General features: G+C 35.9%; 4 protein-coding genes across 4 annotated transcripts in view; 2 read left to right on the forward strand and 2 right to left on the reverse strand.

The window, feature by feature from the left end:
• Positions 1-138: 138 nt before the first annotated feature.
• Positions 139-2,573, forward strand: LOTGIDRAFT_82271 (hypothetical protein; the record flags this gene model as incomplete). The annotated part of the gene is made up of 2 exons (XM_009049157.1): positions 139-1,906; positions 2,281-2,573. Coding segments are annotated over 2 exons (2,061 nt in total), but the record flags the coding sequence as incomplete, so codon positions are not given.
• Positions 2,574-4,366: 1,793 nt separating this feature from the next.
• Positions 4,367-5,479, forward strand: LOTGIDRAFT_138839 (hypothetical protein; the record flags this gene model as incomplete). Its single annotated transcript, XM_009049158.1, has 1 exon — positions 4,367-5,479. The coding sequence occupies one exon, from the start codon at positions 4,367-4,369 to the stop codon at positions 5,477-5,479; it is 1,113 nt and encodes a 370-aa protein (XP_009047406.1).
• A 1,217-nt stretch (positions 5,480-6,696) lies between these two features.
• On the reverse strand, positions 6,697-11,247 carry LOTGIDRAFT_172293 (hypothetical protein; the record flags this gene model as incomplete). Its single annotated transcript, XM_009049159.1, has 5 exons — positions 6,697-6,962; positions 7,396-7,551; positions 7,865-8,115; positions 8,879-8,976; positions 11,245-11,247. 5 exons carry the CDS (start codon positions 11,245-11,247, stop codon positions 6,697-6,699), a joined length of 774 nt encoding a protein of 257 aa, XP_009047407.1.
• An 845-nt stretch (positions 11,248-12,092) lies between these two features.
• The window catches only part of LOTGIDRAFT_238097 (hypothetical protein), a gene marked incomplete at its 5' end in the record, with an annotated part of 9,909 nt that continues 6,473 nt past the window's right edge, over positions 12,093-15,528 (reverse strand). Inside the window, 2 exons of the mRNA XM_009049160.1 lie at positions 12,093-13,542; positions 14,187-14,300. Of these exons, the coding sequence (XP_009047408.1) occupies positions 13,400-13,542; positions 14,187-14,300 (257 nt within the window). The 3' untranslated portion in view covers positions 12,093-13,399. The remainder of the gene's footprint in view (positions 13,543-14,186; positions 14,301-15,528) is intronic.

The following is a 15,528-nucleotide window of genomic DNA, read 5'->3' on the forward strand; positions in this document are numbered from 1 at the left end:
GATGATACCACGTCACCAGAGGAACTATATCTCGAGGATATGATGTATTCTCAAGGTCATAAGGTCATTCTAGATCTGACCGATTGTGACTTGCTACAGATCCCAGAGCGAGTTTTCGATGCCCCGAAATTCACGTGTCTGTTTTTATCCCACAATGAACTCAGTGACCTTCCAGAAGCAATCGGGAATTTGGTAAACCTCGAGGCATTGGTTCTTTCCAACAACAAACTCACGCATGTGGGGGCATCAATCTTTGAATTGTCCCAGTTACAAATTTTGGACTTATCCAACAATGATATTGAAATACTACCCAAAGAAGTTTCCAATCTGAAATCCTTGACGCAGTTGCTGATAAACAGTAACAAAATACCAGAAATCCCTGCAACTGTCGGTCACATGCTAAAACTTCGGGTTTTGGGATTTAACGAAAACCGATTGACAACCGTTCCAAATTCTTTCAGTGGATTGACGAATCTTCAGATCCTGGGCTTGGAGCGGAACGAAATGACGTCCTTGAATCCGGTTATCTGCAAACTGGAAGACATGAAACGGCTCGGATTATCCGGAAATCATCTAACCAATTTACCAAGGGATATTGAAAATCTTACCAACCTGGAGCAGCTTCTTTTGGACGATAATGAGTTTGAATTCATCCCGGTTCAAATATTTTGGCTGGAGGAGTTAAAAGAGCTCGCATTTTCCGGAAACAACGTGCGGGAACTTCAACCAGAGGTTAATAAACTGCAGAAACTGAAAGTCCTGAGTTTGAATAACAACAAATTAACAGATCTTCCGGCAGAATTGTGCCAGCTTAGAGAGCTCGAGGTTTTGGGGATAGAAAATAACCACTTAACAGCTATACCAGCTGACATTGCCGAATTTTACGAACTACGCGAATTATATTTTGGATCTAACTATTTGGAGGAAATTGGGGATGGCATATGCTGGTGTTCTAATCTGGAAATTTTAAGTCTTGGAAAAAATCGGCTGTCCACATTACCCGTGGAATTTGGAAACCTCCAGAAACTCCACACTCTTACGCTAAACGAAAACAACTACGGATATCTACCTGCTCCCATTGGATCTCTACAGTCTTTGGAAGAACTCTCACTTGAAGGCAATCAACTCCAAGTTTTCCCAATCGAATTTTCAAATCTTCAAAAATTGCAACATCTTAATGTTGCCATGAACAATTTCGAAGAATTTCCACCATCTTTGTGTAAACTGCCTTCTTTAGAAATTTTGAATTTCGGTAATAATAAGTTATCGAAAATACCCACAGAAATCGCAGAAATTGAAAACCTCGTTCATTTAAATTTGCGCAAAAATAACATCGGTGAACTTCCGCCGGAAATGTGCAGCTTGGTGAATCTGGATTTTATGGATTTGTCTGAAAACGTCATCGAGGAGATTCCGGAGGAAATTTCTCAGTTTGCATCATTGAAGGAACTTAACCTTTCCCAAAATCGATTCTTCCAGTTCCCCAAATCTGCATTCGCAATTCCTAATTTGGAAAAACTGAGTTTTGATCAATCAGAAGGTAACAAGGTTCCTTCGATACCAGACGAAGTGGAATTCTCGAGCCTTTCTCATCTGATTCTCTCCAATAATGGATTAAGACTTTTGCCTAAAACCATCAACGGAATGCTGAATTTGAAGACCTTGATCCTCGATCATAACGAACTCTACGAGATTCCGAATAATCTCTGTGAAATGAAAACCATAGAAACGCTCCACCTTAACGACAACCGGCTTTCTGTTCTCCCGCCAAATTTCGATCACATGACTGGACTGAAGGATTTACGTCTGCACAATAACCCGCTAAAAACCCCACCAATGGAAATTTGTGTTAGTGGTGTTGTTCAACCAATTGGAAGGTTTATAAGACGAGCTTTTGAACGTGAAGGTATGATAGGTTCTTTTTATATTTTTCTTTGAAACTTATAGTGGATGAGCGGCTCTGCGTTCAGTAAGCAAAACGACATGAAGCCGGAACAAGTTTTGTTGGCATATGTCTAATGACAGTCGACTTTTTTTTGTCGTATTTTCTAAAGCCTAGAAGGAGCCTAGTAAGGAGGCAAAAAAATTGACACCCCCCCCTCCGAAAAAATTCTTACAACCAGCCATAAATCCTTTACTACAACTAAACACCATGCGCCATTGCCCCTCCCGATATATTACTTGCCCTTCGAACAATAAAGTCTGGCCACAGGCCTAAGACATCAGTTTATTAGCCTGGCTTAGGCCTATCTTATTCACCCTTTTTGTTTAATTTTACAGAATTGTTACTGTGTAAAATGTTCGTTGAGATGAAAGATGCCATGAATAAAAACGAGTTACGGTATCTGATGAAGAAGTTTCGTTTCCCTGACGAAAAGATGATTGAAATTGAGCAAATTTACAGCGGGAAAGATCGACTTCCGGAACGAATCTACGCCGCAATGTTGTTTTGGCGGGAGTTTAAGGGACCCTTAGCAACCATCGATGAATTAATACGTATTCTTCATATTGTTGGATATGAACAACTGTCGAACAAATTATTGGCTATGAAAATTTATTCTCAAAGACTTCGCTTCTAGATTTAAATTCTGTACCAAATTAGTTAGTTACCAGAATCAGATATACAAACGGGTGTTTTACGAGCAATTGTGGACGGACCGACGGACATGGACGACGCCAATATACGTTCCACATCCCTTTGTCGGGCGTAATGATATCAAAATGTCTCTTAACCGTGTTCGTGTCTGTTTCTACATTCCATGTAAGAATGACACGCAGGGCTGGCCTCAATCTAAGGTGTTTCGAAAAGAGTAGGCATGGTCTGTTTCCAGCGCGACAACCGCCAGTACAATAAGGAGGGGTCAAAAATCTCATAACTAGGTTAGAAATTCAGGCAATCTCAGATTTTTCGTAAGTAAACATGACTCCGCCACTGATTTAACAAGGAGTTCTCCATAACGAGTTTCTGCAGTTTGTGTGTATAGCCTACAGTATATCTTTGTCGTTCATTTATCGTTATTTCTCACGCAAGTTCCTAAAAATTAATAATGTCCCTTAGTTATTGTTTATTAGTGCTTATATATAAATTTGCAAAGTTGTTATTCTTATTGTCAAAATTTTAATATTTTCATCAAGAATTATTGTTCATTGTAGAATAAAGGATCATATTTATATCATTCAAATGTACCGTTTCCTTGACATTCTAGGCGGAAAACAGTTTATTTCACCTTGAACTTGGCAGCCATCTTGAAAAAAATGGCGGATATTTTTTTTTTTTTGCCCGAATAGCGACCTTTCCTGAAATATACCATGCTAGGTCCTGAGGAAATTCTGTGCCAAATAATAAAAAAACACTAGATGCATAACAATTTCGTCAGATCATGTAATGGTAAGTGGAATCACCCGCAGAATATCCGACACGAAATCCAGATTTGCATTTATTTATTAACAGGTATATATTCTCCCTTTTTTGTGTCATTACATTTTTAGAACCAACGTCTTCACTTAAGTCAAGAATGAACATCCTTGATCCTAGATTAAGTATAGTTAACTATAAATAGCATTCGTTTTGGCCGAGATTCAAATACCTGTCTTATCTTCACGTACAATATTTTATATCCGATAAGATAACATTAAAGGGATTGTAGCGAGTTTTTCTAATAGCATCAATTTGCACCATTCCTATTTTCAGTCACAATTGTGTGGTTCCTGTAATTCCACTAAGACTAAGCGTTTCATGACGTCACTAATCACAAAATACGCTTTATCACATTAGGCCCTTGGCGATTAGTGACGTCATCAAACACGTTTTAATGAAATTGCAGGAACCACAGACGTCTGATTGGAAATTGGAATAGTGCAAATTGATGCTATCAGTGTCCCTGATACAGATATAAATTTTAGAAACCTCTTTACACTCCCTTTAAAAGTGGTGCATAGACGAGAATAGATATAGGCCGACTCGTAATATTACAGTGTAAGATCTATTGACATATAAGATTCATAGATATACGCAAATACCAAGTTACCGATTTTCTATTAACAAGCTTTTATTAACACAGTATATATAGGATACGAACTCGCCAGAGGAAGGTACTAGGATAATCAGATGTCCATTCGATGTCCGATTGCCGATTAATAACGGATACGAATGTGTTTACGATTAAATTTCGGGAATCAAACTACCAACTATTACGACTACCAACAACTACCTAGTTTTCTATCTACGTACCATCTGTGATCGGGGTTTCAATTTGACATCGCACGTGAATATAAAATTGTGATTACGGATAGTCTATTTAAGGGCACTAAGCTACAAAAAGTCTTTTAGTTAGATCTTAAAGAACCAGAATTCCGTACCCATAAAATGGCGTATAGAAAATACCCCAGTTTGCCAGTACTTCACACCAAGGGCAACCATTACGACGTTGGATACAATATAGGAGCGAATTTTTCCCAGAATATTCACATGTTTTTTCAAAACTCTAAAAATGTTCAGACGAAAATCATGCCGTTTTATGATAGTCGTAAAGGAAGAGAATATTACGAAGCTTTTTTGAAAGTAACAACGGATTGCTATCCTCAGTTTGTAACGGAAGTCAAAGGCATGTCGGACGGAAGTGGAATGGTTTTTGAAAATCTTTTTCTTTTGAACATGTCAGCCGAGATCAAAAATATTTTGTATCTTCGAACAGAAGATCAAGGGTGTAGTACCATTTTTGTGAATAGCCCGGATGTAAAACTCCTAGTTCACAACGAAGACTGTGATCCCTTGGTCAAACCATTTGGCTACATGGTGAACGCCGAAATTGATGACGTAGACGGCAAAGAGCGCTTTTTATCCTTCTGTTATCCGGGTATTTTGCCAGGAAATAGCTACAATGTGAATGGCCACGGCACGGTCGTCACTATAAACGGTCAGTATCCTGATGACGTCACTCTTGGAGCGCCACCGAGATATTTCCTTAACAGATCTCTAATGCGCATGTCTGATATAATAGACGGTAAGCGTCTAGCTCTTAATGAAGGCTACGGCTGTGCCTACGCTTTTTGTGCAAACGTTGCGTCCATAAAAGATCCGAAGTCGATGTATTTTTTAGAAATTGGACCAGGGAAACAGCGAACTCGCGTTTACATTCACGAAATTCGAGAAGGTACTATTGATTGCCCGAATTCCCACTTCCGGTGTAACAAATACCAATATTTAGACGTAAAAGAAGATGATTTTCTCCGTAGTTCAGAGAATCGGACTAAAAGGGCAACGGAATTTGGACCAATCTGTAAACTTCAAGACGCACTGGCTATATTGGGCGACACCAAAAATGAACAGTATCCAATCTATCGGACTCCCCGACCCACAGACGCCGGGGAAACCGTGTGTACAGCTGCCATGGATCTTTTGGAAAGAACAATGACTGTATATCATGATAATCCAAAAATTTCTGAATCTAATTTTATTTTTTCACTGAATTTAAAGTAAATATGGACTAGTGAATGTAAATGTTTTAAATCCCAACCTCCCTGCCCCATTTATGTGTTTCGTTTTATTTTTAAAAAATCTGTGATTCCATATCTTGATGTCACCAAAAATCGGCCGAAGTGAAAATTTTCGTTTATTAGTATGAAATCTGCGATCCTTAAAATAAACTATATTAATTTTAGCCCAAATTTTTATTAGCAGTTGGGATTTACAACCCACCTGTGCATATCCAAAATTCCCACGTATGTATTCGAACATCCTCCAAAATCCTGAAAAGCCCATATTCATTCATTTGCCGTTTACCAATCTGGATATATTCCTCCCTCTAAGTCCTATCCAGAAGTTGTAAATGACACTACCAGCATGGTGGGGTTTAAATCTATACCGCTCCATCGCCCCAACCGCTAGTAAAAATGTCTTGTTTTATAATTTCAATGTTCAACGAAATTCAAATGTGTGTGTACACAAAATTAATTAGATTTACAGTTTGTTATCCAAACTATCGTTCCGTTTTTTTTTTTTTTTTGCTTTCATTTTTAATATAGCCACTGAACACCGCCAGCCAATCAAACTCCCGCCCTCCACAACGATGGGATTTCGGGACGCGTTTAGTGGGGCATTTAGTGTTTCAATATTTGTCTCAGAATACACCTAACTGAAGAGGCTATATACAAAATAAAAGGTAATAAAAAACGAAAGCGAAAGTTTATTTCAATTTTTATTGGACTTACGAGCTTCCATGATTACATAAAGTAAATTAAACGGACAGGTGTGGCATTTTCTTGACCAACCATACTTAAGTCTCAGAAACGGGAATTTCTTTTAGCTATGCCAATCACAGTCCACAGCTCACCGTCGAAATTTGAGCCTTAAAATCTCCGTGTATCCAGAACTATCTGCGTTTGAATGTTAAAATGACGACTCGTCAATTTAATATAGGCCTACTCTGTGATATATAGAAAAGATATTTATAGGAATAAAATTCCTAGTTTGAATTATTTTTAAAGGAATTGTGCTATTTTCGTACATTTCTAGTACTTTTGAAGACTATTTACATAATATATTCAAAACTAAAATAAACCTTCCAAAATGCCGCATTCGTCCCTTTGAGAATGAAAATAATCAAACCATCAAAATGCCACACCTATCCCTTTAAAAATGAAAATCAAGTCCTTTTCAAAATTTTGTTAACAGGATCCTCAAATATTCAGTCTTTGCTAGTTTCCGTCATCTGTTTCGTCCGCCATGAACGCAAAGTTCACCCAATGCTCTTCTGCAACAACGTCATTCTGGTTTAAAACCATGGTGACGTCATTCAATTCGCAGACGTGAGTTTCTCTGTTGTAGTTAACCGACAGACACGGCCCTTTCTGTCTCCTGCAATTCATGGCACATGTCGCCATTGTATCCACATTGATAAGCCTGTCATATGTGTGAGTCTGTAGCCGCTGACCAATGGTGCCGACCAGGATGTCTAATCGCTCTGAAACACACAATATTATGCTTGCAATAAAACTTGGCTGCCACAAATCCTTACGTCCATCCCCGCCGACGCAGACCTACTCACCCGCAAAACTATAATAGTCTGGCGAGCGGACATAACCACCCATTACAAATAATTTACAATCTCTTAAATGTAATTCAATATTATGCTACAGAAAACGCATGGAGGTGTGGAAAATCTCCTTTTTTCTTCTGACTCTACACCAGCTGACATCTGCCCAAATAGCTATCAGAGACTGGAACAGAGGCAGTTGTTTCGTTCTAACTTAGTGTCGTAATTCGTAATAAACAAAATGTCGGAATACTCAGTTTTTTTAAACGGACATAAGAAGGATATCAGATATCGTTCGCGACCAGAAAAAAGATGTCGGATTACGCAGATTGTTAGAATACACAGAGTATATTGTACTTACTCGGTCTACATGTCCTCAAATCTATTTGTTCAGAGACAATAGTTTTATCAGGTGAGTTACACTTTGGTCTACCAGTACTAAATCTGGTCCTATTTTGTTGCTCCGATTCTGGACAAATTTGGGGTCTCCAGCTGTTCCAAGAACTCCAGGTTCCCCCTACACGAAATGAAAATAGCCAAGATAAAACAACATGTTTTACGTTCTAGTAATCTCCTCGCGATATAGTGTGCAATAAGGTAAAGTTACTCTTTGAAATCGTCCAAAGTTGGCAATTCTGTATCCCCATTGGGTAAGCATTAGTAGGCCTACTCAGGGTGCTGATTTAGGGTGCTATATTCGTTAACAAGGTATGGGTAGAGGGAAATGGTTTCCGACTCCTCCAGTGACAAAGTGTTAGGCTGGCTATTTTAACACGAAACCTAAGTATTTTGAAATATAATAGAAACTACGTGTACTGTCGGCTACTTACAAAATTCAGCAGAACACAAAACTTTACCATATACATTACACCTTGAAGCCCCCCATCGTAACTGTGAATGATCCATATAAACATATACCAAGTTGTAGGCCCCTTTACATAAATCACTATCACCACTGGAATCCCAGTTATTCTCGTAATTAACAGAAGTGGTCATCACGTTCCACTTCAGCACACTGCCGTCTGCGTTTCTCCATGCTCCGTCACGATGCCTGACATCAACAAAAACTTCCAACTCTCTGCTTAAAATATAATAATGGTTGTGGTTTAACATTAGATGATGATGATGATGATGATGGCGGTAATGATGACAGTGGTGGTGAAATTAAAAACGGTAACGCGACGACGACGCTGATGATGATGTCTAAATTCTCTTTAAACGTAAAGATGAATTTGATGAACGTGGATGATGATGATGTCAAGAACATTGATGACGATAATGGTGTCAAAAACGTATATGATGATGGTGTCAAAAACGTTGATGACGATAATGATGTCAAAAACATTGATGACCTGATGATGATAATGGTGATAAGATAATTTACTCACGAAATTTTAGAACCAAGGGTGATTTCGAGAAAGTTGACAAGCTCGGGGTTGAAGTCTGAAGCAATCCTCCCATCTGGACACACGTTATCAGAAATATCGTACTTGCTGTACTTCCTCTTCGTGATCCAATAACATCTTCCATTAAGATAGGCCTCCTTCAGAACGTCGTCTACAGACTCAACGAGATAGTTCACTGAAACAACGATAATACATGGTGAATGGATAAAAGACTAAATGGCTAACAGGGGGCTACGTGTGGTTCTTACGTGGAAATTACTGTGTTTTTTCCATTTAATGTAGTTACATGTGGCCTTGGAGGGAGTTCGAGCTCACGGCATCAAATAAGGTGAACGTTTTTGAAGGAGGAAAAAACGGTGAATTGAATTTTAGAGACGAACGGTCGCAAGTGGTTACACAATAAAGGATTCGATGCTCATATGCGGAAAAAATACTTACTTAGCATAAAACTGCAAAACACAAGAAGGATGCAAGTCATCTCCATAAAGAAGTCTTTCAGACGAAGAAAGTATTTCTTTCTTTCCCACGGTTTTTGGCTGAATGTTTGGAAAGTTGTAATCAATTCCAATCATACTTTCCACTTAATCAATACAAGAATTTTAAACAAAATATTTAGCTACGAGTTTAATTGCGAGAAAGACGTCATGTTGATGGACGGTTTGGCGAATCGATTATTGAGAAAATGTTTGTTTCGATAAGAAATTTGCAACAGAAAAGCACATAAAAACATGGGTGGAAGTGCTCGGGGGTTACAGCAAACGGATCTATGTCAAAGTGACAAAAGCACTGATTGTAACCTCTGAATCTGTATGTGATCAAACATATCTTGCGATAAGGACGTCAAGAACAATTAATTTTAGTGGAATTTCAGGAACCACAGACGTCTGATTGAAAATTGGAATGGTGCAGTTTGATGCTATCAGTGTCTACGATACTCATAATTCTTTTTAGAAAACCTCTTTACAATCCCTTTAAAGGTGGGAGGAGATAAGAGTTGCTGACTGGCTGTTCTTTCCCTTTGTAAAAATTAAAACAGTAAGAATTTTTTTAAACATCCAGCCGTTAATTTTCAAACGCCAAAAATAATAAAAAACATTACGTAAGGTGTTTAAATTTGCTATGATTTTTGGAAGCTGTTAGAAAACCACTGTATGGTTTTGAGTAAAATAAACGCCTAATTGTAGAGAAATATGTCTCCTAATTAACAATTAGTACTCCCCTTTTTAAATAGTAGATACATAGATATAAATAGCATATTTTAGAAATATTCTTGGGTATAATTTACGTTTTTGATAATGAAAACTTTTTCCAAAAAAGCGGAATACCCCTTTAAAGTACATTATGTACTACTGTCTTGGCAATTGTTTTTATTGAGCCTATAGTGACGATAGTAAATATTAGAAAATCATGCCTACTTCCGACTAGGATTTTTCACTTGTTTTTTAACTCAACAATCAGAGTGAACCTCACCAATTGACTTTTTTAGATTCCAGCTCTTGGTTTCTTTGGTTACGAGTTCAGTCATCTATATTCAATACGTTTTCTATTTGTATACCGGTACCGACATACCGGTAGTCACAGAAATCATATAACAGTTTAGAAATTAAACACATGTTTGATAGTCCAATAACACTTTATCAGAAATCATCATTCAACCCAATGATGCATGTTTGAATTTAAAGGTATTATAAAGAAGTTTTCTAAATGTTTTATGTGTATCGGGGACGCTGATAGCATCAATTTGTACCATTTCAATATTCAATCATCAGACGTCTGTGGTCCCCTACAATTCCACTAAAACTTTGATGTTTGATGACGCTTGTATCATGAAGTCATCAAACTCTAAGCTCGAGTTGAATTTCACAAACGTCTGACTGAAATTAGAATTGTGTAAATTACGGTTCATCGATTCATCGGTGAAACGTTGCAGCCCTACAGACCCGGATCGACAGATTTCAGTCTGATTAGAACAGGGACTGGTTGAACCAAGTCGACAGTCCTCCACCACTAGAAAAAATGCAGGAAAGCATATAAAAAAAATATCCCGGGGGAGGACTCAAACCCACTTTAGTCCACAGGTCATCACTCATTTAGTTGAGTCACCAAACTTTTGTTCCGTTTTTTTCAGTCTAATTAAAACAAGATCAAACCTTCGTTCCGTTTTTATTAACTTTTATTTCTAAAATAGCCACTTCAGTTGCTATTTTAAAAGTAAAAGCTAATAAAAACGGAACGAAAAATTGATCTGATTTTAATTAGACTTGTTTTTTTATTAGCAAAAAATCATAGCAAGAATTTCAATATTTCCATGCCTTACAGCACAACATCAAAATATTATTTCTTCAAATCAATACTTCTTTTGGTGCAATATTCTAGTCAATATCAAAACAAGAAGACTAATTAAAGTCATCTAAATATTGACTTTACTAGCTGTTGAATACAAACTGATTTGGTCATTTATTAATTGGCTTTACCAGCTGATAGAAGTTTAAGCGAGTCTTTTATTTATTAAAAAATTCAGAATTTCTGTTTGCGACTGAAATAGCTTTCATGAGATGCAAAAAATCGAACCTCTAGGATCAAAATTAAGCGAGGGGTCGGCAGACCGCCTTTGCAGTCTAGTTGCACTGTTTGGGGTTACTACCAAAACTTCGACCGGCTGCTGCTCGAAAACTATCCGAGATGTAGAGAAATTTGGATTGAATATTCACACTCACCTGAAGTGGGTCTGGTCCAAATTTTAAGTTTTTACCTTGCAAACTCTGCCTGTTACAGTTACTATGCTTATCAGTGGCTGTACTTACCATTTTAGTGATGACCACATCAGGCCCGTAGCCAGACTGGATTGTTCAGAGGGAGAAATAATATTATCCAGAGGGTCAAATTTTGTCCAGCAAAGATGTTTGTTGATCCAGGTTCAATTCATAACATAATCACGTGCAGGTCGTCTCTATTTATAGGCAGCAAATATATTTACGATCATCCGGGTCCGTTAAAAAGCATTAACGCGTAGTCCATTTTATTTTTAGGTGTATTAGTCGGTATAGTTTCTATTACTTATCCTACCTGAAAAATAAAGTGAACTTCCCTTATTTTCATTTATGAAAATGAAAATGCTAATATAATGAACAGAAAGTACGGGTGTTCTAATGACTTGGAAAAATACCAGTTTGTCTCACATGTCCATAATTAATTCATAATTAGCTAAATGAGAAGAGAATACCAGCAGAATTACAATGAGTGACCGATCAAGAAAGGTCAAAAAGTCTTTGTTTGTATATCCAGACTGTACTTACATGGACATTTGTAAAACTCTTGCAGGAGGAACAATTATATGATTAAGAATACATGATAATTCATGAGGAACACCAAATAATAAATAAGTTTCAAAGTGTTTCAGGGAGAGGATTTTTTCAAATGTGGCTCTTTAAGAAATTAGTCATGAACTTAAACTTGTTGTTTTTCGTCAAATATTTGCTCCATGAGAGGCTTGCGACTATGACACCTCCAGAGTTGCCGCATTTTGAATTCAGCCTCGATAGTTTGGCGCGCCATTGAATCCGTGGCAGTTCGAATTGCTTTTAATGTGAATATTAATATGACAAGACCTATGTCTCTTAAGGATTTTACCCTTCTCAATACAAAAAAGTTATTTGTAACCCAACAATTGTATAGCTTTATTTTGATAACAAATTGTAACAAATTAATAAAAAAATAAACATTGGAAGGAATATAAATAACAATATGAGCTCTCATAAAGAGGTTGAGGGTGCCGAGTTGAGAAAACCAAGCGAAACCTAGGTGAGGGGTTAATTTGGACGGGTAGATGGTATCGGCTGAACATGGGGGTGACTTGAGAGTGATTGAGATAAAGGATTAATGTTATTTTGGGAAATATACACTCTCTCTATTCCCTTAACATTTCGGACTAACACACAACCAGTGTTCCCTGTAATTATTGTAACGAAGTTCAAGTTTAACAAATATAACATAGCATAATGAGAGACAGTTAATACATTCGAAGTATAAGCTTATTCAATATTTTAAAGTAATATATATACACGGTTCTTAAGAGTACACATTTAAAGGGACGGATGCGCCATTATTTTGACCAATCATACTTTAGTCTCAGAAACGGTATTTTTTTAGCTGAGCCAATCAGTATTAGTGTTCACAGCTCACCGTCGAAATTTGAGCCTTCAAGTCCATGCGTCTCCAGAATTATCCGCTTTTAAATGTTAAAATTACGACTCGTCAAGATAAGATACTCTGTGATATATTGAAAAGACATATATAGAAATAGTTAGTAAAATTCCTGGTTTGAAGTATTTTCAAAGGAATTATGAGATTTCTGAAGACTATTCACATATATTCAAGATTAAAATCAACCCCCCAAAATGTAGCACCTGTCCCTTTAAGCAAACGAATCAGTCAGGAAGAGATTGTTTAAATATGTTAATGAGTAAGACAAGTATGACTTGTAACATCAATAAAATGATTGGCAGCTTGGCATTGATCACGTTACCGTTTTATCCAATGCCATATGAAAATATGACTGGTTGTAGCATAATTAAGCTCCACCTACTTTCCTCTATGATTCTTTTGGCTTTCATGTTAAGTTATCCATGTATTGTACTACATCAAATTGCTGATAATAGACCATAGTTTTCAAGGAAAACAATGCAATTTATGTTCAAACAAAAGAAATTCAACATAGCTGGCCTTAGATTCTCAGAAATCTTAAAAAAATTGTCGATATTGATTGAAAATGCATATCCTGAATAATATGCATAGCATTCCACATTGTAGAATAGTCTAGTTTGAAATTGTTTTGAAAAAAATGTGTGAATTGATGCAGTAAAGTAGACCATTATATTGTGTTATGAACCTGAGAACAGAACTGTTGTGTGATAAAAATGGAACTGGCATGATTTATTTATAAAATCCATCATCAAATGGCTACAGTTGCTCTAGTACTTGATCTATTATTTCCATGCCATCCTGCAGCGCCTGCATCTCATGTATCAGTTCCTCTTGGCTGTCTAGATCACTCATAGGATTACTGTACATCTCCATATTGGGTACCTTGTGGGCTGATTCCACTGTAAATGAAATGAGTTTTATGTTTTAACATTCTCTTACTATTACCCTCTTTAGGATCCTGATAGATTGCATTCCTTAATGCTGCCTATAAATCCTTACTTTTTCATGATTTTCTCTTCTTTTTCAATATCTGAGAATATAGCCTCAGGACTATATAGAACTACTTAAATCATAATTGTATTCTAGACTACAAAGCGCCCAATTAACCCCACAAAATTTCTGGTCTAATGAAGACAGGCAATACCAATTCAGTGTCCAATAAGGGAAATTTTGTCAGAACAGCATAATTAGCTTTCTCTTTTTATTGCCCCATATACAGGAGTAACCATAGGGGATAATTTCCAAATTTCTAGGGGTAATAAGGCGCTGGAAGTAGTTCATGTCAGTCATTTCAGCTATTTTCTCCAAAATATTGAAGGGAAAATCTAAGAGAAAATCACAAAATTTACAGGGGTAAAGCAATCCATCAAACATCCTGAAAGGGGAAAAGAAAGTTGAAACCCCTGGTGCAAGGCTATGTATAAGGCTATGTTTTATTTATTCCAAGGCATTCTCATCACATAGCAAAGGGGAAGTAACTCTTTTACACTAGAAGAGAAGAATTCTAAATTATAAAGTTAAAGGATAAGAGGAGATAACTCACCAGGTAAAACTGCCTCTTCAAACTCTGAAGGTGTTTTAACTTCATCTTTACTGGGTGGAGTTTCGTCAAAAAATGTGATATCTATTCCTAACTTATTCTTAGCTGCAGTAACATCTGCAAAATATTGCATGGTGCTGGCACGAGTTAACAATATAAAACTCTCAAGTTAACAATATAAAAACTCCCTAAGCTAACAAAATAAAAACTAAGTTAACAATATAAAAACTCCCTAAGCTAACAAAATAAAAACTAAGTTAACAATATAAAAAACTAAGTTAACAATATAAAAACTCCCTAAGCTAACAAAATAAAAACTAAGTTAACAATATAAAAACTAAGTTAACAATATAAAAACTCCCTAAGCTAACAAAATAAAAACTAAGTTAACAATATAAAAACTCCCTAAGCTAACAAAATAAAAACTAAGTTAACAATATAAAAACTAAGTTAACAATATAAAAACTCCCTAAGCTAACAAAATAAAAACTAAGTTAACAATATAAAAACTCCATAAGTTAACAATATAAAAACTCCATAGGTTAACAATATAAAAACTCCATAAGTTAACAATATAAAAACTCCCTAAGTTAACAATATAAAAAATAAGTTAACAATATAAAAACTCCCTAAGTTAACAATATAAAAACTCTCTAAGTTAACAATATGAAAACTCTGTAAGTTATCAATATAAAATCTCCATAAGTTAACAATATAAAAACTCCATAGGTTAATAATATAAAAACTCCATAGGTTAACAATATAAAAACTCCATAGGTTAACAATATAAAAACTAAGTTAACAATATAAAAACTCCATAGGTTAACAATATAAAAACTCCATAGGTTAACAATATAAAAACTAAGTTAACAATATAAAAACTCCATAGGTTAACAATATAAAAACTAAGTTAACAATATAAAAACTCCATAGGTTAACAATATAAAAACCCCATAGGTTAACAATATAAAAACTCCATAGGTTAACAATATAAAAACTCCATAGGTTAACAATATAAAAACTCCATAAGTTAACAATATAAAAACCCCATAAGTTAACAATATAAAAACTAAGTTAACAATATAAAAACTCCCTAAGTTAACAATATAAAAACTCCCTCACTCACTCAGTTAATGTTACAAAAACTCCATAAGTTAACAATATAAAAACTCTGTAAGTTAACAATATAAAAACTCTGTAAGTTAACAATATAAAAACTCTGTAAGTTATCAATATAAAATCTCCATAAGTTAACAATATAAAAACTCCATAGGTTAATAATATAAAAACTCCATAGGTTAACAATATAAAAACTCCATAGGTTAACAATATAAAACTAAGTAAC

This window comes from Lottia gigantea (genome assembly GCF_000327385.1).
Source record: "Lottia gigantea unplaced genomic scaffold LOTGIsca_130, whole genome shotgun sequence".
Lineage (NCBI taxonomy): Eukaryota > Metazoa > Mollusca > Gastropoda > Lottiidae > Lottia > Lottia gigantea.